The 23,931-nt window shown below is 42.0% G+C and overlaps 1 protein-coding gene and 1 long non-coding RNA gene across 7 annotated transcripts in view; one reads left to right on the forward strand and one right to left on the reverse strand.

Annotated features, from left to right (window-relative positions):
* The first annotated feature begins 6,301 nt into the window (after nt 1-6,301).
* LOC118525063 (uncharacterized) lies at nt 6,302-22,306 on the forward strand. Its single transcript, XR_004911951.2, has 2 exons — nt 6,302-6,492; nt 22,084-22,306. It is a non-coding gene; the product is annotated as an uncharacterized LOC118525063 (long non-coding RNA).
* ITPR1 (inositol 1,4,5-trisphosphate receptor type 1) overlaps nt 6,626-23,931 on the reverse strand; it is a 325,747-nt gene continuing 308,441 nt past the window's right edge. For all 6 annotated transcript variants that reach the window (XM_036075557.2, XM_036075555.2, XM_036075554.2 and 3 more), the window contains 2 exons: nt 15,511-15,672; nt 6,626-7,956 (listed from right to left, as the gene is read on the reverse strand). In XM_036075557.2, coding sequence (XP_035931450.1) covers nt 7,870-7,956; nt 15,511-15,672 — 249 coding nt within the window. In that variant the 3' untranslated portion in view covers nt 6,626-7,869. The remainder of the gene's footprint in view (nt 7,957-15,510; nt 15,673-23,931) is intronic.

Genomic DNA, 23,931 nt, shown 5'->3' on the forward strand with positions numbered 1-23,931 from the left:
GTATGTATGTTCATATGTAAATGAACCATAATTCTTTGTTACCCAAAATGGCCCTCACTTCCTTCTGTTACCTAAATTGTGTTCTGTCTCTTTGCGGACAGTCTGAGAACTGCTACAGCACTCCACGGATCATGGAGGGAAGGTGTCTTTTAGTGTTGTTAGACGAGGGGCTGTGGTGGAGAGAGGAGCGTGGGAGTATGCGTGCGTCTGAATTTGCGCCTTCATGGAGACAGCACAGTCACGCGTTAACCTGTTAAAGAATTGAAAGAAGGGAGAGGTGGGGGGTCACTAGGTTAGAGGGAGCAGTGGAGTGGAAGATGGTCTTGAGTTGTGAAGCGGGGCTGTAGGAGCCAGAGGCATTCCAGTTAATCATTAGTTGTAGGATTAAATGGTCAATTAGCAGCAAAAGGAGTAGTGACTGTTCTATATGTAACACCCTTGGGGCCGCTACTAGATACTCCTTCTTTATTGAAAGACTCCTAATTGGCCTTGGCTCCAAAACCCTTGAGCAGATTAAGTGAAGATTTGCAAAGAATATTTTCCCTCCCCTCATGTATTGAACACCTTTGGCAGGAACCGTGCTAGGGACCCATGGTACAGAAATGAACTAGTGCAGCCATGACCCTTAAGAACTTTTACATTCCTTTGTGTCTCAGAATTTTTAGCTGGTACAGATTTTCCCCAAACAGGTGGGCAGGGAAGAAGGGGCGGCCTCAGCACCTTATCAGCAGGACTGCACCTTGCAGAGTGAAGCAGCGGCATCCAGACGAATGTGGATAAGATCACATGATCGGCCCTGGAATCCTAGGTCCCAGGTTCTATTTGGGCCAAACCACTTCTAAATGGATTTTTTCTTCTTTAAGATAGGAATGTATCAGGAAGGAAAAAAAAAAAGCTACTTTAAAAAGTGGTTGATCTTTGAGTTGGAAGCTAAGGACAATGGAATTATGTTTTTTGTTTGTTGGTTGGTTTGGTTTGGTGTGGTCAAGGTAAAGGGCTAATTTAGATAGGAGTGGTTGGGACCTGGGGGCTGAAATTGCTCTGCATGGTAAAGAAACAAGAAGTTTTTGTTTTTAATTGAGGCTGGAGGGAATTTTTTAATTATGCTTTTGTTTGGGCAGGAGTGGTAAGAGAGTGGGCCCAGCAGTAGGGTAGACGTGAGAAGTTGCTCCTCCAGTGGCAGAGAAGGAAGGGGGCGTGGGCTTTGATGTCTGATTCTCAATTTTAAGTTGTTTCCTATTCGCTGTTATAATCTTCCTCCCATGAAGATCTGCTTGCATGACACCCAGATGTTAATGTGTTTTGGGGACAGAGAGTAGAGCAGGCTGTGTCAGCAATAGGTGTGAAGTGAAAGAGGGCAGATGATGAGAATCAGGTTGCATTTGGGGTTTAGGATCAGAAGTGACAAGGAGTCATTAGGAACTTCTAAGCACCCTCCTTAGGATCCTCCTTAGGAGTGCTGGGCTCTCCACCGTTATGTGAGATCTGGTCTAAAATATGCATTTGCATGTTAAATGACAGATGGAATAATTTAGAACCATGCAGATGTCAGGGATAATGGGAGGTGTAAATGAGAATGTAGGTGAAAGCATTTCATAAACTGGGCACCTGGCTGGCTCAGTTGGTTAAGCATCTGCCTTCGGCTCAGGTCATGATTCTGGAGTCATGGGATCGAATCCTGCATCGGGCTCCCTGCTCAGCCGGGAGCCTGCTTCTCCCTCTGCCCTCACCCCGCTCCTGCTCTCTCTCGCTCTCAAATAATAAAAATAAATCTTAAAAAAAAAAAAGCATTTCATAAACTAAGGAAACACATCATCCTCCAGAAGATAAAACATCTTTCTATGAAGAATATTTTGAAAAGTCAGATTTGAATTCAACACTGATCACAAATATGAGAATAATTATCTGGAAGTCATAAGCTAGGATAGTTTCCTTTCTGTATAAATTCACTTCACATTGGTAATTAAGACATAGTTTGGATGTTAGAGATACAATTTTAAAAAATGACTCAATGTGACCCCAACGTGTCATGTTCAAACATGAGGATTTAGGATCCTACAGTAGTATCAGGCCCATTTGGTAGGAACAGAAAGCATCTTTGGTCATTTACTATTTGGCTGAGATTGTGGATAGGTATGAGAAAGGAAGTGATTATGTTGCAAAGAAATGGTAAGAGCATGTATCGGATATATATATAGACACTTGACATGCTCAAGTGTCTTTAATGCTCATTATTGCCCAAAGAAGTAAGTGGTGATGTCCATTCTTTAGATGGGGTGTGACAATTATAGTGATTAAAGGACTTGCTCGAAGTCATAGCACTGAAGTGGCAGAGCTGGTACGAAGACTCTCAACCAACTTCAAGGTCCTTGTTCCTTTCATCCCACCGTGCTGCCGTGTGGGCTCTGAAGTGAGTCAATGCTTAGCCCCCAAGCCTTGTGCGCTTCTGGGCTCCTTGTCCCAGTTTCATACCAAATCTCAATTTTTGTTCTTCCAGAGAACTCGTACAGAAGGCTTCTGACAAGACTTGATGAGATGCTATAGCTGACAAGCATATGAAAAAGGATTAAATAACTTGAGTTCTGGAATGAACAGTTAAATTCCTGGATTGTTGAAAGTTCCATTCTTTACATGGGACTAACCATTTTTTGTGAGGTAATTACAGAAATGCTGGCAAACTCTTTCCATTAGTGGTTCTTGCATACAGTATGCATTTCTTATGTTGTGGGGGCTCTTTTTTTTTGTTGTTGTTCACAATTCACCTTAGGGGTTTTCTCAAACTCTGCATTCTTATTCTATAGTGGTTTTTAGCTTTCTTTTTTCTTTCCAGGCTGGGTGGATGATGCAGTTTCACTTCTAGGTGTTAGGATTCTCTTTCACACTGGTTTGGCATGACCTTAAAGTATTTTAAGTTTCTCCTTTGGTAAATTTATCTCTCTTTAAAATGTGGTACCCCCAGTAAGCTAGAGATTTGTTTTACCAAATGAGTTTAAAATACCAGCACCTGGAGAACCCATAGTCCATAAGCATTGTTGGGAGTTGACCACATGTCAAAACCCCCTAGGGATCGACCTTTTTATTTTCTTTATTTTGGCAGGTTTTGGGGGTCCACACTTAAAGGCTAGTTATGGTTCTGAATTGTCGTTAGGTTGCAAGAATTACCAATGTGGTATATATTGCCAAAGAAGAAAAAAAAGTTATGATAATCATAATTGTCTTAATTTATAATTGCCATCATAGCTCTCCCCTGTAGATAACTGATGAGGCCTAATAGTCGTTTTGAGCTGCAACCACCCACAAAAACCACACACATGGCATTTTACTCAAAACTTTACTTTAACCACTACTTTGTGATGCAAAACTGGTGGAATTTTGGGTACTTTCTGTAAAATTGAAATCTTTATGGGGGTTTTCCAACACTCTAGTTGATTGTTAGCAAATTATCAGTATACTGAACAAGAGCAAAGTGGGGTTTGCTAATAAACACCTACTTCTGTGGTAGGATAGGATGCCAGTGATCTGTATCTGAATGTTTTCACTAGGAGGAAGCCACCCTCATTGAGAGAACAGATTCTCCTTCTGAAAAATGCAGTTAAGTAAGAAGTATTCTGTGAGATTAGTAGTTGTAAAAGAGAGATTTTAGGAGCTGCTTATCTTTGCCACAGTTTTCAGTCTTGACGAAGTATTCATATTCAGTACTTTCTAACTTGTAGATCCCTTATAAAAATAGGTTTGTAAAGAAAAGCAAATCGAGGGGCGCCTGGGTGGCTCAGATGGTTAAGCGTCTGCCTTCGGCTCAGGTCATGATCCCAGGGTCCTGGGATCGAGCCCCACATCGGGCTCCTGGCTCAGCGGGGAGCCTGCTTCTCCCTCTCCCTCTGCCTCTCTCCCTGCTCATGTTCTCTCTCTCTGTATCTCTGTGTCTCAAATGAATAAATAAAAAAAAAAAAAAAAAAAACCACACATTAAATTAAAAAAAAAAAAGCAAATCGATTTGCATCGTAGGACAAAGCACAATTCTCCCTAAGCACTTTCTGTGAAGGGAGAACTCTTGTGGAAAACTGATTTCTCATGAGATATTACAGTCCCATTCTGGAAGACAGGTAGTAAGTGGGAAGAATGCTCTCTGTATTTGGCTAAGTCAGGAGACCTTTGTTTATTCTGGAACTGAGTCCTTAGGCCAGTTGCTTTACCTCTCTAAGTCTCCACTTCTTTTCTCTTTTTTTTTTCTTAATCTCTGTGCCCAACATGGGGCTCGAACTCATGACCCTGAGATCAAGAGTCGCATGCTCTACCGCCAGAGCCAGCCAAGCGCCCCTCTAAGTCTCTCGATTTCTTATCTTTGAAATGAGTTTCACTCCTCCTGCATGGTTTGGTAGATACAGCATATTGTCTCAAGAGCCTTCTGTAGGAGACCTTTGTAATATCCTGTCTTCTATAAAAGTGACTTTTATTGTCATATAATTTACACCTCCTATCAAGTACCTATTCTGTCCTTTAAAATCTGTAAAAACATTATTTTAGCAAAAACCAACTCTACTTCTAGAAGTATGTAGTTATGCCCCTTTTGTATTTAGTATTTTTGAAGGAGTAAATTTCCATCTCTGCAGCCCAGAAGTCAGCCTTAAAATAACTGTCAGAAATTTCCAGGCTATTTTTCATTCATGCATTATCATGCTCAGTAGGAGGATAGTAGACCATCCTCAGTAGGAGGATAGTAGACCATCCTCAGTAGGAGGATAGAGAAATCTAGAATTGAATTTTTAACAGGTTAATTCCTTAGTTTACTGTGAAGATCTTGATAATGTCCCACTAGCACATAAGTAAAGCTTTGTTTAGTTTGCTCTACGGCATAGACTGTTGGTTAGCTTCCAGAAATAAAGTATGCTTGCTTTATAATTTATGTTAGGAAATATTTAAACAGGATGAAAGAGCAGTTTTTACAGGACCCAAATCAAGCAATCCATTTTCAGAAAGTACAACCAAATAAAAAAATTGGCTGAGTGAAGAACAACGAATAAGAAGCATGAACTTGGAAACAAAACAATTAAGTTGAATCAAATTTTTAAAGAATGAAATAAAAGAAGTTGTATTTTGTATGTGTGTGGGGTGAGTAGAGACAGATACAGTACTAAGAAAAATTGTATGGGATAGAATAGCATTTAAAGCTTTAGGACCCAGCAGAGTAGAAGCTTTCTTTGTAGGGGAAAAGAAGATTTATCAGTACACAGTTTTATATACAGAGGTAGCAAAGGGCAAGATATTATAAATGTTAGAAAAGTGGAATGGAATTTCCCAGATCCTTTGATTTAACAAATGGTTTATTTAAGGAAATTGGTAAAATCTGGAATTTTGGATTGGTGCTACAGCAACCTTTTAAAATTAAATAAAGCCAAAAAGATTTTCTTGCATATTAGCACTCTATTACCACATTTGTTACTCAGCCTGATAATACCAGGCAACTTTGAAGGCGATGTGGACCTCTATCCTTGAAATAGAAGTGTTTGAAAAAGCAACGTCTGGAGAAAGGTGAAATCACAATTATACATCAAAGGCTATAGAAGTTTTAACTTCAGATTTTATGTTTCAATTATACTTTGTGTTCACACCCAAACTCCCAGGGTAGGATCTGCCACATACAGGGTGGAGTGGCATTCCAATTCCATTTATTTTCTGCTGAAGCTGGCAAATTGAATGAAGATTTATATCTTAAGTGACAGGATTCAGATGAAACATGACAAACCTGTAAACGCTACAACCTGGACATGTCAATGCAGAACTTTCCAGTGAACTGGATGGGACTGGGGAGACAAACCACACACACACTGCCACGCCGTGCACGAGAGATCAAAGAGAAACCCGAGGAGGAGCAAGTCCTCGCTGGCTCAAGCGCAGGTGGTGGGCTTCAACAGAGACGGCGCTTTTGTTTACAGGTTCAAGTGTGTGTCTATCTTGGGTTTGCCTTATTACGGAAAAATACGGAGATACACTGCATTGACTGGAAAATTATTCATTTGTTTTTTTAAGTTATCAAATTTATAACGTAGAAGCATTGGTTATGAAACTAGTCATTTAACTGGAACTCAATCCTGACCTAGTTCCCAACGTTGGGTGGTAATTATTCGTATTTACCAAAGCACAGAGAGAATCAGTGTTAAAAGAGCAAGCAGGCAGGCATTGCTTTGAGGAGGGAACAAGTTTTACTACCTTTGGATAGACGAGTCAGCTCTGTGAAACATTTTTGACAGTCTTGCTGAAGGCCTCCAACCACTGGACACGAAGGAAAACAAACGGCAACTGTTTTATTGCAGACAGCAAGTCAGAGCCCTCGAGTCCCAGGAAAGCCCAGGAGGCCGGAGCCTCATCAGAGCCCACCCCTGACTTTCCCTCCGTGTGCCCTGGTGCTCGCTGCTCAGGACAGTCTGCTTGGCAGCCGCTCTAGAAAAATGAATGAACATCGTATTAAACACTCCCTGATCACTCGCTAATCAGGTAAGCATTTTCAGAATTAATCTGGTAACCAAACCAGTTGCACTTTAAATTGGTCCCAAGGAAAATAAGTAATTGGAACAGCTGTTAAGACACAAAGAAATGCCAAAATGAAAGCCACCAGTCTGCCACTGTATATTATTCTGCATCATTAAATATTTATTTTCATATATGCATTTACAAACTTTACTCATTTCAGAACTCTGCTTTCAGTACATTTTTAAACTTTTTTTTTGCAGAGAGATTCTCTTGTAAAATGAGATCCATGTACAAAACTAGGCAACAGATATAAAAGTTTCCTTTCATACTTTTCATCCATCAAGGAAAGAAATCATGTGACAAGGAAATAAAACCAAAACGTGGCTCTTTCACAAGAATAACATGTCAGTGTTCAACTATGAGTTCTAATGGGATAGATCATATTTCATCTTTATATGGATGTATATAGTTTAAATACTTCTTAGCTACTGTAGCATGTTGGTTCAGATGAAAAAAATCAACTCTACTGTTTGGACTAGATAATCTAGACACCATCAATTATTCATTTCTTTATCGCGTGACACCAGAATTCACCTTGGAGATGACACTGATTGGCCAGCAGTATGCATTTATTCCAAATGTTGCATAAAAAGTTCCCTTTCAAAAATTCATTAACTTCACAAGCTAAAGTCTGAGCTTCTAATTTAGCTCTCTTACTTAAAGTTTAAATGATCAGTTCAGAAGCTTAAAATTATCTTTGAAACTAAAGTTGCTTTTCTTAAAATGAATGCTGACTTGGAGCACTGTCACTATTAGACAGAGGCCCTAATGCCACCAGCAACGAGAAACAGTATCACCACAGAGAAGTATATGGTACAAAACGCCCAGGGGCCGGAAACTCACTATTCATATGATTTTGGCAGCAGCATCATTTGATATTTAACCATTTATTACATAGTATTAACACACCAGCTTCAAAGATGTGCACTCCCTTTAGGACACTCAGGAGTTACAAATTCATTGTGATTGCATAATTCGTATTGCACAGTTTTATAAAAAACATAAATACTGGCTATTCTAGTTTTAAATACAAAATACAGGTCATATACTTTTAAATCTATAATCTGGTTCAAGTGCAAATCAGGTGCTTTCTTTAGTCCTTCCAAAAAAGGCATTTTTAATATTTTTGGCACAAATGAAATTTCATCATGCCAACAATTCTAATTACAATACATATATCCAAACCTTTAGAGTAGCAATCATATACATACAGTATAAAACTGATTATTTACAAATGTACTAGGCATTAATGTCACCTTTGTGGGTGAATCAGAACTAAGTAGCCATACCCACACTAATAATAATTAGCAAAGGTACGGGAGATTCCTTTATTTCATTTGCTTATGCTGGTTGCTGTGGGTTGACATTCATATGAGGAGGATGTCCTAGAAGACCAATTCTTTGTTTCTGCTTCCTTTGTTCTGTCATCTGGAAAGTTAAAAAGTTTCATCATTAGACCCAGACACTTCCTGTACGTCAGATCATACACTGAACCATAGATTTACCTCTGTGGTTATGGTTTATACTGAAACCCACTTTCTACAAATAGTGTACCGTCACTAAATCAAACACACACAACTTCAAAAGGGACATCTTCCTAGGCAGAATGGGGAATTCTGTGACCTAGTCATGCAATGTGGCATTCAGAAGTATTGCTTGCTATTTGTTTCATAAAGAAACAAAAAAACGGTAAAAGCACAGGATTCTTGTTTCTCAAATCCATTTCCAAATGATTTAAAGGCTCATTGGAAAATGGTGGCTTTGTGTGGTGGTGACAGCACACCAAACTATCAAGAAAAGCAGTGTGTTTAGAATCCTAGGTTTGAGAGGGACTATGTCCATGGTCTTCAGGGGGTCCTGATTTCATTACTCAATAATTCCAGAGTAATTCTGGTTTGAGAGGGAAAAAAAATGATGTAGTACCTTGAGGAAGATGAGGAATGTCCTCACATGTCACTGAGATCCAGAGTGACTAAATGTCATAATGCTTTAGGCACTCAGTGGGGTCTGTTCTTTGCCACACACAGACACAGGACTGATTAAGCTCAGGAAAGACTGGTCAAATGAAAACGTGCTTTCAAAACCCCACACAAGAGGTTACTATTCATTTGGCTGCTGAACTAAATCACTTCTTATACTGATGGGTAGCTAGCTCTGTTCTAGGTATTTTAGGGCACATTTAGTTCTCTGCATTAACATTTTCTTAACCAGTTGGTCCTAGCTCTGGATTTGATGCTGGGCATTTAAGCCAATTAAGATAAAAAGGCTATGATGAAATATATATTAGATAAAATTGTTGTCTACAAGTGGCCATAGGTCCTGCATGTAGATTTTTGGTTTCCTAAAGTCAGAGATGAATTAGGTATCCTGGTAAAAAGAACGTGGGCTTTGGAATCAGACCCATTTCCTTATGTTTCTATGTTATTTAGCTTCTCAAAATCTGTTTCTTCACTCACACAATAAGGATGATAATTCCTATCTCACAGGTGGAGAATTGAACAGATATATGTAAACTTCTTGGGAGAGTGTCACATAGATGCTTAAATCTCAGTTTTCCCTTGGACTAATTTTTGGTACAAAATATCCTGAGAGAACATAAAACAAGAATAGCTTACCTAGGTTCAATTTTTAAAGTGGTTGCTTATTCAAAACATGGCAGTTTTCTTTTAAATCAAAATACTATTTTTAGGCTCCTTTGAAGTGCCTTCTGTTAGAATTTACAAGGAGTGAATATTTCCAAAAGGTAGCTTTTTATAAAGAATTGAATTAGGATATTCCAGCTAGCCTCTGAAGTTTCCTTAGATGAATGACAAATCTTAAGTGTTACACACTACACTATATTTCACAGATTCAGCTGAGAAGAGAGAACCTAATTTGACATGTGGGATAAATGCACAATTAGATTACAGTGTAATCTGTAATTCATTAATCTTACTGCCTGATACTTCAGATACTTAGCTCAGATTTCCTCCTCCCTTCCCCAACTGACGGACACACAGATGGACACACTCACTCACTCTTCCCTTGGCAGTTAACCCTGAGAGGGAATCCAGTACAACTTCACGAAGTTTAACAATCTCAAGCATTCTAATGGATTTAGGAATCCTGGGGGGGCTCAATCCCTATTGAAGGCTACTTTATTTAAATACTTTCATTTAAAGTTACTGAGGTCTTTCAGCTGTCAAAGTTGGCTATTATACCCTTTTCTGTAATTTTTCTATAAATAACTACTTGCATTTGAGATAACCTTTTATGTTTGCAAATGTTCATGCCTGTTGGTTCAATCAGCTTTTAACTTTCAATCTGTTGGCTATTCATTCTCTTAAATAGAAAAGCCTCTACACTGTATTTCCTATAACCAACGAGAGTTCAGCTGATGGCACACCTCCCTTCCCACTTCTGCAGCCATCACCTGACACCTCATTGCTGCTCCTATTCTAACTTTCTAGGTTTGCCTTTCTAAGATAATGATCACATCACCCGCCCTCCCTCCTAAACCTTCAAACTCCCTCCTCATGTAGGTTAGTGGCCATCTTCTTTTCTCAGGCAGTCCTTTTCCTGGTAATTTCAAGTACCCAGTACATACCTATCTAATTTTGTTTTCTATTTCTGTAGAATAGTGGTTCTTCAACTTTGGCATAAGCCAGAATCACACAGAAGGTTTGTTAAAACAGATCAAAGGGCCCACAAACAGAGTTTCTGATTCAGTAGGCCTGGGGTAGGGCCCATGAATTTGCATTTCTAAAAAGTGAGGTTTATGTTGCTGCTCTTGGACCACATTGCTGCTCTAGAAGAACTTTTCATGGAGTCTCTCTGAAATGGGTCAAAGATCACTTCAGGTGTACTTTCATATTCTTGAACACAAAGTATTTTGGGTACATATATCAATCATTTTTCTCAAACAAGATATTGGAGAAGATTATAGCTGAGCACAGTAGAGGCACACACATTTCTCTGAATTCTGTTTTCATCAACCCTGGCCTTTTAGAATAGCTGTGATTTAAGTGACTAATAAGTGAGAAGGAATAGGGCAACTGCTAAAGGACTTGGCTCTTTTGACAGTGGTCATCATCCAATTATGATTATAAGGAAACAAAAGCCGTAAAGCCTAAATCTGGCCTGTAAAAACTCAAGGTCAACACTGTGGCCAGTTAGGTTTCCCTGGCCCACTAGTGCACGGTCTCACATAACTTCTGGCTTTATGGGCTCAATTCTACCTACTTACCTATCTACATAATTCACACACAAACTGTGTATAAAATATGCGTGTGTGTGTATAAATTCTTATTTAAAGTGTATTACCTGTTGCTGTTACCTTTATCAAAGCAAATAAATATAATGACCAAAGTGAATCTTTATATTCTCACATAGTATTCTCTGGACATTTGAAACAAAACTGACTCAAAAAGATCCATCAGATTCTGATCTAAGGTAACTATATTCAAAATATGAATACTGAAAAATCTGTTTCATTTAAAATCCTCAAAATTCCCATTTAACTAAAGGATAAACATTTGAAGCAGTACTCTTCTTCCTATCTCTATGAATATAAAAACTAGCTTGAATGTTAGCATTCCTTCTTTTGACTCAGTCTAAATAAGAAGCAAAGAATATTGTAGCTTCACAAATCAGATGCAGCCAAACGTCGGAAAGATCTTTTACGACAACGCTAAGGGTAGAGAGCACATGAGCACATTTCACCTCCCAGCACTGGCCTCAATGACAGAAGGCTGGCAAAGGAAGGACCGCTCAGCAGCAGCACAGGGATGCCACGATCTGGTTTCTAATGGATCAAGAGTCCGAAAAACTGCTTTCCTGTCACAGCAAGGTCTTGGTTACTCAGATTCTAAACAGCTGGGAAACTCTAAAATCAGCCATGTTTCTAACAATGAGCCTAAAATACTAAGAAAAAAACCCAACACAACTCTCAGACACACTTATGTTGATTTAATGTCAACATACAGATACTTGTTCACACTCTGAGCTGATCCCTAATACTCTTCCTCTGTTTCACCTGGCAGACTCTTCCTCAAACTCTGAACTCAAGCTCTTGCAGTACCACCTCTGAGGCTTCTGTGGCATAATGAATTCTCTCCCAGAGATCAAGTTGACTGAATTGCTTTCCTTCTTTCCCAGTCTGTTCATACCTCCATTACATACTTACAGGGTTGAATTCTCAGTTAACGGTTTACTGATTTGTTTCCCACTCTAGCCTGTTAGGTGTAGAAAGAGAACAGGTTCTATTTACCTTTGTAACCCCGGTCCTAGGGCTGCACCTTGCACATCCGATTTCACAAGTGGTGGTTCAAAGAACGAACTGAATTAACCAGAACATAGTGCCGTTCCTGGAGCATGCCATGTGTTCTCATGCCTTTGCTCATGCTGATTCCTCTCCTGGGATGCCCCCTGCTGCATTCTCTGCCAGCTCAGAAGTCACCTACTTGTACAGGCTCTAGTCCTTCCTTACTCCAAGCCACACACAGGACTAAATGCCTCCTTCTCTGTGCTCCCATCAAGCGGTCTTCATGTCTCGAGTGGGTTGTACAACTTTCCACACTGTATCATACTGTCAGAGGTCTATATTCCTGTCTTTCTTGCTAGATTATGGGACCCTAGAGGGCAGTGGTTACCTTAGTCCCCCTTTGAGGTTCCAGAACAGGGTAAGGAACAGAGGCACTCATTCCATTTTCCAACTGTAGGCAATTATTCTAATCTAATCTAATTATTCTAATCTTTTGTTATTCCTCCCTTCCTTAAGCAGTTAATGTTCACAAGATAACCATCTTGCATGAAAAGTGCCAAACAGGAACATGCTAATGTGATCTGAATTTTCAAGCACTGTTCGTATTCCTAACACATAAGGGTTACTGTCCCATAGGAAGCCAGTCACATTTTCAATGAAGTGAAGCCTCTTCGATATTTGCTCTTTTGCATTATGAAGAAAACATGCAAAAAAATGTAGGTTCTTACATCAGTTCCCCTCCTTGGAATAAAAATGTTAAGAGAATCACATTTAGTATTCGGGATCTCTTGGGAGGGGAAACTTCAAGATGAGATGCATCATTAACACTTAGAATAGCAATTCTTATCAACTGTTCTTGGCAGTAGTAGGAAAAGTGACACCACCAACCAGGTTTTTAAGTTTGATCCTTCACAAGAACTTTTTCTCCTCAAATTGGTATTTTAAAAGAAAACAACTACCAAAGAGGTCAATAGCAGTACAGATTAAAACCAAAGACATTCACATTTATAAACTATCATTGCTCCATTATGCTGCTTTTTGGACCAGAAGATCGAAAAAAATAGCTCAGTGATGAAGCAATTTTTGTGTTTCCCAGCACTTTTACCAGTGAATGGTATTCTTTCATAGCAGTTTTAGAAACAGAGTTTCTTGCTCACTATAATCATTTCTAGGCTTTTATTTTTTAATTCAAAAAATTTTTTTCTTCAGAGGGCAGGAATTCTTACAATTGCCATTTAAGAACCAGCAACTCTAACATATCTGCATGATTTTTTATGCAGAACAATTTAAAAAATTTTTTATGATTGCTATTACACCAAATTTAATAAAATTACCCCAAATTTTCAGTACGTTGATTCTTAAACAAATGGCCTTAAAGGTTTGTTAAAAGTTACATAATCAAAAGAAAATGTTGATTAATTCCTTTGGAAAGAAACACATTTCCCCAATAAAAGCAGCTGTGCTGAATTTTTCCTGAGCACCTTAAAACCTAAGCAGATCAATCCTGGTAAGCACTTGAGAATATATTACTGGTTTCCTCATACTTCTTTTTAGCTTATAGTGTCTTCCAAGAAAAAATGGTTCATATGCATTCATAGGGGAAGGGCTTTCGGTCCAACTGCCAACGTTAAGACAAAAAATATTAAAAGGGCCCAAACCAAGCAGTTTAAACCATACTGGCTTTAATGTCACTTAATGAACCCTAGTCCCTATGTAATGAAGTTTTACGTATTTTGTTTAAGCCGAAATTTAGGCTTAATGGAAACAATTCTACCTTAGATTTTAAAAATGCCAAGTTTCTACCATGCATAGCTACGTAAAATGGCCGTGAAGGTATCCTCCACAGCGCTCAAGTGTGGGAGGCAACTTTGGAAACTTTAAGGCTCTTCTAAAAAAAAAAATTTGTAAGAATTTAAACAGCCAACCTGAAAGGCAAACTGGGTACAGTGACAAAACAAATGAAAACAAAAATACGACATACAAAAATCAAACCCACATGGGAGAATCAGGAGTTGCAGCCCTGGCACTGTCCAAGAGAGTTCTGGAAGCTTCCTAGGAGTCTTCTGTGCACCCCGGTACCCTCATCAATACAATGAGGGAGTGAGGCGGGAGGACCTCTGTGGTCCTGGATGCCCTCCTGCACCTCGGAAGCCCCCCGCGAATTCCTCAGCTCACCTCGCTCCTGTAACCATTTTAACGGGAGCTCAACAGTTCCTTTATTGAACTCTGTCTTAGATCAGTTTCTGGAAGGTTTTTGAAAACCTCAGATTTGACTAAGATTCTTGTCGCCACAGCCCTCTCCAAAGGGAGATGGTAACTAAGGCGTTGCTGGACGTGGTAAGAAGTCCCCCCGGCTCCGCAGAGGGGCGCACGGAAGCCGCGGCAGCAGTGCTCCGCAAGCCGTTCAGTTCTCTGGAACATTTGTCAAGTGTGTCACAGAAGGGTACAGAGTTAATAAAATAAGAAGCAAAGCAATCTAGTTAGATTCTCATTAGTTTTACTCACTTCAGGTGGCCACCAAGCTCAGCGCTAGAGACAGCCTTCATAAATAAGCCTTGCGGTTGTCCTTAGTCTCTTTTATTTGCATCTTAACACAAGTCAAAGAAAAGAACTTGGAGGCCAAATGGTATATCTGGGCGCATAGTTTGTAATAATTTAGTTGGAAAAGAAATATAATTCAAAGTAGGATCGTTACAATTGCTCTACAGACCGTCGCCAAGAAGAGTTTATTCTAGATGGGGTGTTCACTGGCTATGTGCCTACGAGTAAAAAATCACCTGTGGGTACACCTTGCCACTTACCTCCAAGGCAGCCTTGCCTGACAACTTTGGCTGTGCAAAATTTATAATCTTGTCTACGGAGTTGATTAAAAAACTTTCAGAAACCATCCAGCCTGCTGACCTGTTCCCACGTCTGTGCCGGATTATCCCGTCAGCTTGGCATAGCAGCTGCTCACCACCCCCCCCCCCCCGACACAGCGGCATCCTGTCACCACATAACCACCCGGTGACTGTTCATTTTAAGGGGATCAGAAGGAGGAAAAAAGTACATAGGGTTTGCTACAAACCTACCCCTCTCCTTAACTTTCTTCAAGGGGCAAGTGTTCACCTTAGGGACAGGGAGCAGGATGGAGCGGTACTTTGTAGACTGTTACGCGCTGTGGGAGCAGGGATAGGTCTAGATTGTTCGTGGCTTCATCCCCAGCACCTGGCATAATGCCTGGACTACGATGGCCACTCAGTAAGGATTTGGCCAATGAATGAACCAAAAGGAGCTTTCCCACAAGTATGGTTTATCCTGGGATGCTGAATTTAAGTATCTTGAGTGAAGGGTTGATAGATTTGAGGGCCAGAAAGCAGAACTAGAAACAGCTTTTATTCTGTCAGTAAGTAAAGTAAAAAGAGTATGGCTTTACAGGTCATGTTTTCTGTACAGCACTTCACTGAAGTCATTTGCACTCTCCCATTTTCTGGTTTTGTTTTTCCTATTAAAGGCTTGTACTAGCACTGCAAGTAGTGTTATGGGCTTATCCTGTAAAAGGGCAGTGAAGGAGGGCTGGAGGGGAAACGGGCAGACTAGGCGAATTTGTTCTCTGTGCCCCGGGTTCCTTTTCTACATCCACGTGATGGAAACGTCAGCATTTTAACATGAGCACTACTGATTTTGCCTCAGCAAATTTGGTGTGTCTGGTAGTGGTGTGTGTGTGTGTTTAGGGGGCAGATGGGGTATCTTTTCTTTACCTGATCCTTTAATTCCGACAGCTGGCCGGAAAGGTTAGTGACCAGCTTCATGGTGGACTCCAGCTTCTCCTGCAGGTTCCTCAGCTCATTCTGCTCTCCTTCAGAGTCGCTGCTGACCAAGGACATGGCTCTCATCCTGGGGAACCAGTCAAGGTTTCTTTCCTAGAATCCACATAAAAAAAAAAGTCATTTCTAGGAGTAGAGACAAGAAAGGCAATCCTACCATGCTATCTTTTCTTTGTGACATCTTTCATAAGGCTATCTCTGTTGTTACAGAATTAATGTGCTGTGCCTTTTAAAAAAACAGTAAATATCTTTCTAAATTGATAATCTTTTTTTTTTTTAAGATTTGTCAGAGCGTGCACAAGCAGGGGGAGTGGCAGGCAGAGGGAGAAGCAGGCTCCCCGCTGAGCAGGAAGCCCGATGCGGGACTCGATCCCAGGACCCTGGGATCATGACCTGAGCCCAAGGCAGACGCTTAACCGGCTGAGCCACCCAGGTGCCCCTTAATTGAATATCATTGAACTCTCTCAATTCTTAGAAGTCACTTTTGACCTAAATACAGTGCGGGGTGGGGGCGCACCTGGGTGGCTCAGTCAGTTAAGATTCTGGCTCTTGGTTTCCACTTAGGTCATGATCCTGGGGTCCTAAGATCCAGCCCCATGTTGGGCTCTGTGCTCAGCGAAGAGTCTGCTTGAGATTCTCTCCCTCTTCCCCTCTCCCTCCTCCCTGCTCAGGTGCTCGCTCGCTCTCAAAAATAAATACATGAAATCTTAAAAAAAAATAAAAAAAACAAAAAAACTAAATACAGGGGAAAAGGTAGGTTTCCGAACAACTTCCCTAATCTGTAAATAGGAATGCAGCCACTGCATTACAGGGCTAATGAGTGGTGGGTGGTAAAATATATAGAACATGAAATTTTCCATTGAAGTCGTTTTTAGCTGTACAGCTCAGTGGCATGAAGTGCATTCACACTGTTGTGTAACCATCGCCACCCTCTACACCTCGGGAACTTTGTTCATCTTCCCCATCTGAAACTCCATCCCCATTCAACACTAACTCTCTCACCCCTGCCAACCATCATTTTATTTGCTGTCTCTATGAATCCGACTGCTCTAGATACCTCATACTGTGCTGTGTATTTTTAAAAGCATTATACTTGGAAAATCATTTGCAAACACTCTGGAAGTGAAATGAATTTTGAGATCCCAAGTGTTCTGGCATTTACCGGATATGCGTATGTGCGCTTTCACTTGGTAGGGGAGTGTCAAGAGGCTGAAAATGGGGAATGGGCTTCTTGTTCAGTTTCCCTCGTCGTCAGCTTATGGAAATTACTGCTCTATTCTTGTTTCCTTTTCCTTCCAGCTTGACATCGTTGATAGGTGCCATTAGTTGGTATAAGAAAGGCCCATTCAGTCTCCATCCTTTCTTTTGTTATCTACAGCTTATACCTGAAAACAGTTTTTCTCACCACTGGTTAACCAATGGGCCAAGACTCCTCCTCCCACCTCTCTTCCTTGTGCCCACATATGCCTTTCTCCTAAAAAGTATGCATCATAGATAAGTTCTGTACAGGGAGGCAGGAATGAATAGTAAAAGCTAATCAGCACAAGATAAGGGGAAAAAATGGACTCAAATCCACATCTATCTGGTGTCATTTCTGACTGGAACCATTTTGATCTCATCAAGATAAACCGTAATTGACATTCTAACACAAATCTTGCCTGTCCCCTCACCCTCTGCTAGTACACACCGCACCACACACACACACACACACTCTCACACACTCTATTATTGCTACTTTGTGTACACCAGAGGTCAGCAGAATTTTTCTGTATAGTAAATATTTTCTGATAGTAAATATCTTTGGCTTTGTGGACCATATGGTCTGTCACAATGACTCTGCTACTGTATCCTGAAAACAGCCACAGGCAATACATAAATGAATGAGTGTAGCTGTAAATAAAACTTTATTTACAAATGCTGGTGGCGGCAGGCTGGGTTTGGCCCATAGGCTGGAGTTTTGGCAACTGTCATACCATAGAAGGCATCAACATACAAAATTGAATCAGATACAAAATCCCACAAGACATGTCTAAATGTTAAAAAGCAACCAAGACAGTCTAGCAAATTGAAGCCAAATGAGAACTAGTTGAAAAATATTACAGGAGCGCTTGGGTGGCTCAGTCATTTAAGCGTTTGCCTTTGGCTAGGGTCATGATCCCAGAGTCCTGGGATCCAGCCCTGCATTGGGCTCCCTGCTCAGCGGGGAGCCTGTTTCTCCCTCTCCCTCTGCCTGCTGCTCCCCCTGCTTGTGCTCTCTCTCTGTCAAATAAGTAAGTAAAATCTTAAAAAAAAATTACAAAGAAGGCAGACCACACTGGCAACACGACATCACACCTACTTTAGAGTGTTGGCTTAAAACATCTGGGGAATCTGGTAAGTAGGAACTCACGAGCCCTTCAGCATCATGAGTGCAGAAACCACCTTCGTGTAGTAACCAGAACACAGTAGACACTTGATAAATATTTGTGGAAGGGAGGAATGATAAACCATCTCTATTTCCTGCATGGGCCCTCAGAGCAAATGCTGAAATGGTGAACCTCAGTTGCTTAGAATGACTACCAGAGGAGAAAATGATGATCTCTACCTTCCTGTACCAAATACCCTGTGATCAGCACTTCACATGTAACTTAATGTTAGCCTATATTCATTTTCATCAATTTCCCACCACAGTACAACAGGCAAAAAGACCATTCAATAAAATATCCCATTTCAAAGATGACCGCCTAAAAATCTAAGGTGTTTCCATGTCTGTAATCGGTTTTCTGCACTGTGTCTACAGCAAAGCAGAGGAAGAGAGCAGACATTTAAAAACATTTAAGCTTGGCAGTGCTGCTGGAAGGCAGCTAAGGTAGCCTGCCACTGCTCCTGGGTCAGTCCTTCAGACATAGTCACACCCTCCCATCAAAGAAACATCCCATGTTCAGTGTCTGTCCAACTCTAAGGGAGGGATGAACCTAACTGTTCAGAAGAGGGCGCCCCCAGGGATGGGTGGCTGGGGGTTACTTACTTGCACTGGGGCGAAGCAGCCCGTGTTGGGAGGAGAGAGGGTGTGGGCTGGGCTGATGAAACTGTGAGCCTTTGCAAAGCACGAATGCAGTAGGATCACAGAGCACAGGACGGGACCGGCAATCAGAGGCCTCACCTGTCCACAGGGACTGCTGCAAGCAAATTTTGCAGACTGACACCCCCCCCCCCCACCCCGCAACCCAACCAGGAGAAGAGGAAAGACCCAACGTCCTATTTACACTGTCAGACTCAGAGGAGCAGACACCATCGATTGGGATGTGACAGAATGTCATGCCAAGAAGGAGTTTAGAGATCACGGTCACAGTTGTATCTGTAGTGCAGAAAACTGAGCCTTGAAAAGGAAAGTCACTTGTCCTGAGGAGGGACCTAACAAATTCCTATGTTTTACAGGGGACCCTGACAAATATCTGGTGCTAATGAATTGTAAACTGCTATTATTGAGTATATTTTGGGGTGAAATATTTGCTAATTCTTTGGATTCAAATCAAAAGTATAAGCATTTTGGCTCCCTGGAAGGAAATATTTTAAAAATATAACATATATTCAACATCTGCTTCAGGGGCACTTCCCTTATGTGCATGGTGTGTGTGTGTGTGAGAGAGAGACACGTGTGTGTGAGAGAGAGAGAGAGAGACACGGTTGCTGCCTCCTGGACCTCTTTCAAGTGGAAATGGCCTTCAGACCTAAGTGTGAGATAGGGTTCCTGCCATCACAGCACTTGTTGTTTAGTTAATGAGAGTGGACACACACATTAAAAAAGAACGGTAGAAAGCAGGCTGTGCTCTGTCAAATGAGTGGCAGAGAGTAGGGCCAAAGTCAGAATTGACTGGCAGTGAGGACGACTGGCCATGGCCCTGAAGGAGAGTCAGTGCTTGGCCAAACTAAAGGCAAGCATGAGGGCATTCTCAACCAAGTGGGGCCAGCACAGGGAGGAAACCAGTTTGGCTGGAGTGGGGGATGAGGGCCTACAGGTACGGGCAGCTTAGACTGTAGAATCCTGTAAAAGGATTGAAGTGTGGGATAGACCGGCGCAGGAAATTGCACAGAATGAAGAGGGCCGGGGTCAGGGGGCTGGCCGAGGGAAGGAGGAGGCGAGGGGTGACCTGGAGTCCCTGTGGGCCTGTCTGATGAGATGCAGGGAGAGAGACATGTGCAAGCCACTTTAGCGGGTAGGGTAACGAGGACTCACCTGAAGCTACCTCACTACGGACGTGGGAAACTGCCTCATCGGGTTAGAGAATGCATCTGAAGTCTAGCTCTAGCTAGTCTAGCTCTCAAATCTTGCAATGTTCCTTTGCTTAGCAAACCCCCCATAAAATAGAAAACACAGATTTCCAAATAGAGTTGACATTAATGAAGTCTTCAAAAGAATACAGAAAACTGATGCAAGAGTCTGCACACAGCTTAAAGCTCAAGCAACAGTTTCTTTTCCGTATTCCAACAGCAAGTGACCAAATGACTACAGATTAAAAGAAGTTTTCCGTGGCAGGTTCCCACCTTCTTTCATGATATATTTGATTCCTGGACTCCTATGGAAGGATTTCAGAAAGGTCTTTGGACAAATGCAAAAGGCACAGATTTCACTTAACTGTTTACTGAACATTTATAACTTCCGTGCCCGGCCTAGGGCTGAGGGTCTCAAGACGAGCAAACCAGGTCCCTGGCCCCGAGGTGCTTTAGCACACAGACTGCAGTCAGGGGGCAGGTCTTGGGGCATGGTCCGTCACTTCTGAGGGACTCCCAGGTTGTGACTGCCTAACGAGGACCTGCTGGATGAATGAATGAGGTCTGCCGGGATCAGGATGGCCGATACTGGCGTCCATGCTCCTCATCTCCATGGCTAAGAAGGTGCACTCGGATCCCCTTTGTTTTTGCTTTATTTGTGCTTCTGTGCATGAGATACCTGTAATCCTGGGGCAGGAAGGCCTGGCCCGGGGGTCCATAACACCACAGACAGAAAATAAGGCATCTTTTTTAGAATGTCCATTTCATTCAATGGTAAATTACTAAAAATACTTTTATATTAAACTCAAAATAGGCCCTACAACAGAATATGAAATTGAATCAAATTTAAAAAATAAAATCCAAGATTTAAAAGAAATGTCATATTGGCCCGAGGCTGCTTTGGGCCACGTACCCTGATCCTAGGGATAAACCTTCATTCTCCAGCTCAGGAGGGCCCTTCAGTGCAGAGCTGGGAAAGGGTTTCTGGTCTAGATCTTTACCGGCTATCACCATACAGGTTTTCTCTCAATGCTTTCCTCCGACTCTAATATTTAACAATGAGATCTAAAGTGGGGGAATCCCACTAAAATCCTAAGCCGTAGGAAACCAGCTCAACTGCAGAAATCAAGTACTTTGGATGGCATGTATTATTAGCTTTTCTGCGCTGAGGTAGGTAAATCCCCAAATCTGAGATCCTTGGTGTTGCCAGTATTTTAATTAAATAATCATCCTGAGCTGTTAAGTCAAATCTCAAATTACCAAGGAGTACCTAGTGGTTAAAATTAATTAGCAGTTCTAGCCAAACTGTTCTCTCAGCTTCCATTTGATTTTGCACCCTGCACAGGAGAAGCTCTGATGCAGAATATAAGGTTGCTTACCGACAGGATCCCCCCTCTAGAGAATCTACATCTTGAAGGGAAGATGTTTAGACTCTCCCAATTACTAGGACAGGAGCAGAGAGAACACCTGAGTCCAGTTCCTTTGTACTTAACTCAGACTTTCGTAGGAAAGGCTGTGCTTGCTTGAGTGCTGCAGGACGCAGTGAAGCCTCTGCACACGGTCCTCCAGCCGGTCAGAGCCTGCAGGTCTACAAGTGTCTGCAGAATCCTGCCTTTATGTGTACTGAAGATCAGAAACATGTCTCAGTGTCTCGGCTTCCGCATTTTTTGAGAAAACCATCTTCAACTATGGCATTCTGTCTATACATGAGCCCAGCGTCTGTGTGCGTGTGTGTGCGCGCGCGCGTGCGTGTGCTCAGGGAGGTGGTGGTGGGGGCGGCTGTGGGTTCACCGAGCGTCTGTCAGTAGCATCTGTCACTCTGGGTCTGAGACATCCCTTTGAGCTTCTCTGGCTCCCCTTGCTGCTGGCACGTCGCATACCAATGTCATTAGGCACTGTCTGCCCCGGTCCTCCTGCAATCCAGCCAGTGCACTTCCCGTCACAGCAAGCGCTTCCTCTGTCAGAGCAGACAAACCGACTGAAGCCACAGCCGGAAGCAGGCTGACCACAAGTGCTAAAGTTCTGGTTAGTTCTTTTCTAGGTAAAGTTGGAAAAGTCCCTGCAAAGGCAAACATTGAAGTTTTAGACACGGGGGCGGTACTGACCTCTTGAAATGTCCTTGACTGGAAAGAAGGAGGGTGTGTGTGTGTGAGTGAGAGACAGAGAGACAGAGACAGAGAGGAGGAGGAGCGGAAGTTGGATTGTATGATGCAAATGCTAATCATTCTGAGAAGAGGTTTTTTTTCTTCTTCCCAGGTTCAACTGAAGAGGCTGTTCTAAGAAAGATGACTGAGGTAATCAATCACCTTCCTCAGAGAAAGTCCGCTCAGGTAGAATTTTGTTTACCATGTAAACAATGGAACATTTATTGCCGAATCCCTTGTTCCTTTTTAGCCAGGCTAGAGAATTTAGATTTCTTGGTGGGGGGGCATGAGGGTAAAAGAAATGGTCATGGGAGAGAAGCTGGGTCCTGGAGAAAGAGACCCGTGGCTTCTTGATCCTTCATAGCCCCCTCTGAGGAGAATCAAAAAGGTAAAGACTGTCCCTTCGACTCAGATGGTGAGTGTGTTTCTCCTTATTTTACCAAGCGGGATGACAAACCAGGTTTTCCCAGAAAGCCTGGGGACACACAGGGGATAGGAGTGACTAGAGAAGGGAGGGAAGCAGGGGAGGACTGAAGATCATCCTTAACTTTCCAAAAGCAGGAATATAGGACACTTAATAAACTTTAAATTACTTGCCCCTTTTATGGACAGGGGTGATTATTTTTACTGAAGAGGACTAAAATAATTCATTTTTAGAGCTCACTTTTGTAAGATCACAGCAAAAAACAAAACCCAGAATCTGTTGCTTTGGGTGAAAAACGGTGACAATGATCTTTAACTATGCTCAATGATTCTAAAATTGCTGTTTATAGGAAATATTATACATTAAAAACAACTACACTAAAAAATGGATCCCAGCTATGGACACAGTCAAGAGATCAGGGGTTGGGGAGAGGGAGGGATGAACAGGCGGAGCACAGAGAATTTTTAGAGCAGTTAAACGATTCTGTTTGCTGCTGTGATGGGCATACACGTCATTATACATTTGTTAAAACCTATAGAAGGTGCACCACCAAGAGTGAACCCCAATGGAAACTCTGATCTGTAGTTAATAGTAATGTGTCATATTGGTTCATCAATTGAAACAAATACAGCGCAGTAATAAAAAATGTTAATAATAGGGGAAACTGTGTGTGTGTGGGGGGGGGGTGAGGTGGGGAGGGAGTAATATACGGGAACTCTGTGCTTTCTGCTCTGTTTTCATGTAAACCAAAAACTGCTATAAAAAATAAAGTTCATTAAAAACAATGGCTCCCACACCCGGAATTTGTTGACCAGTCCCAAATCCAAGGATCCACTTCGCTCGGTTCCAAAGTACAGTGAACTCAGACCACATACAGCATCCCTACACTTCCCAGGTGCCTTTCTGCAACAGCCTTGTGACATTAGTTTGTCAGCAGGAAGAGGGATGGCCTGACTCAGGAGCTAAGGACTTGAGGTCACAACGCCCCAGTGCTACAGGACAGCGCACCAGTGCAAGCGTCACTAACCGACTGGGGTCTCTGTTTCTGTTTTTTTGAGAAAGAGATCACAGGGCTGCCCCCACGGAGCTTGTATGAGAAAGTGTCCCAGAAGCTGGAAAGCATTAAGCAAAAGAATTATAAATCAGTGTCATCAGCCTGAGGTCACAAAGCTAGTCTAGAGTCAGCCCCGGAATCCAGATGCTGACTCCACGTGTAGTGCTTGACTCCCAGGTCCGGTTAGTTCCTGCCTTTCTATGGGATTCCATGTTAGAGACACACATCTCTCTTTGAGCAGCACAGCCACGTGAAGGCTGCCCACAGTGCTCCCAACTTTAGGTGTCAGAGGGGTTATATAATCGTCAGCTGGTCTGGAATGACCACTTAGCCTTCCCAGACTCAGGTAACAGTTGTTCTTGGACCACACAGTGTAACAAAGACGGGCCCTTGCCAGTAGAGAGAACCACACCCATTTCTGATGAAATCCCTAAAAGCCAGCTGCAGAATCACGGTTTTCAGTCATTCTAGGCCCTCAGGTG

This window comes from Halichoerus grypus, chromosome 1, assembly GCF_964656455.1.
Source record: "Halichoerus grypus chromosome 1, mHalGry1.hap1.1, whole genome shotgun sequence".
NCBI classification, from domain to species: domain Eukaryota; kingdom Metazoa; phylum Chordata; class Mammalia; order Carnivora; family Phocidae; genus Halichoerus; species Halichoerus grypus.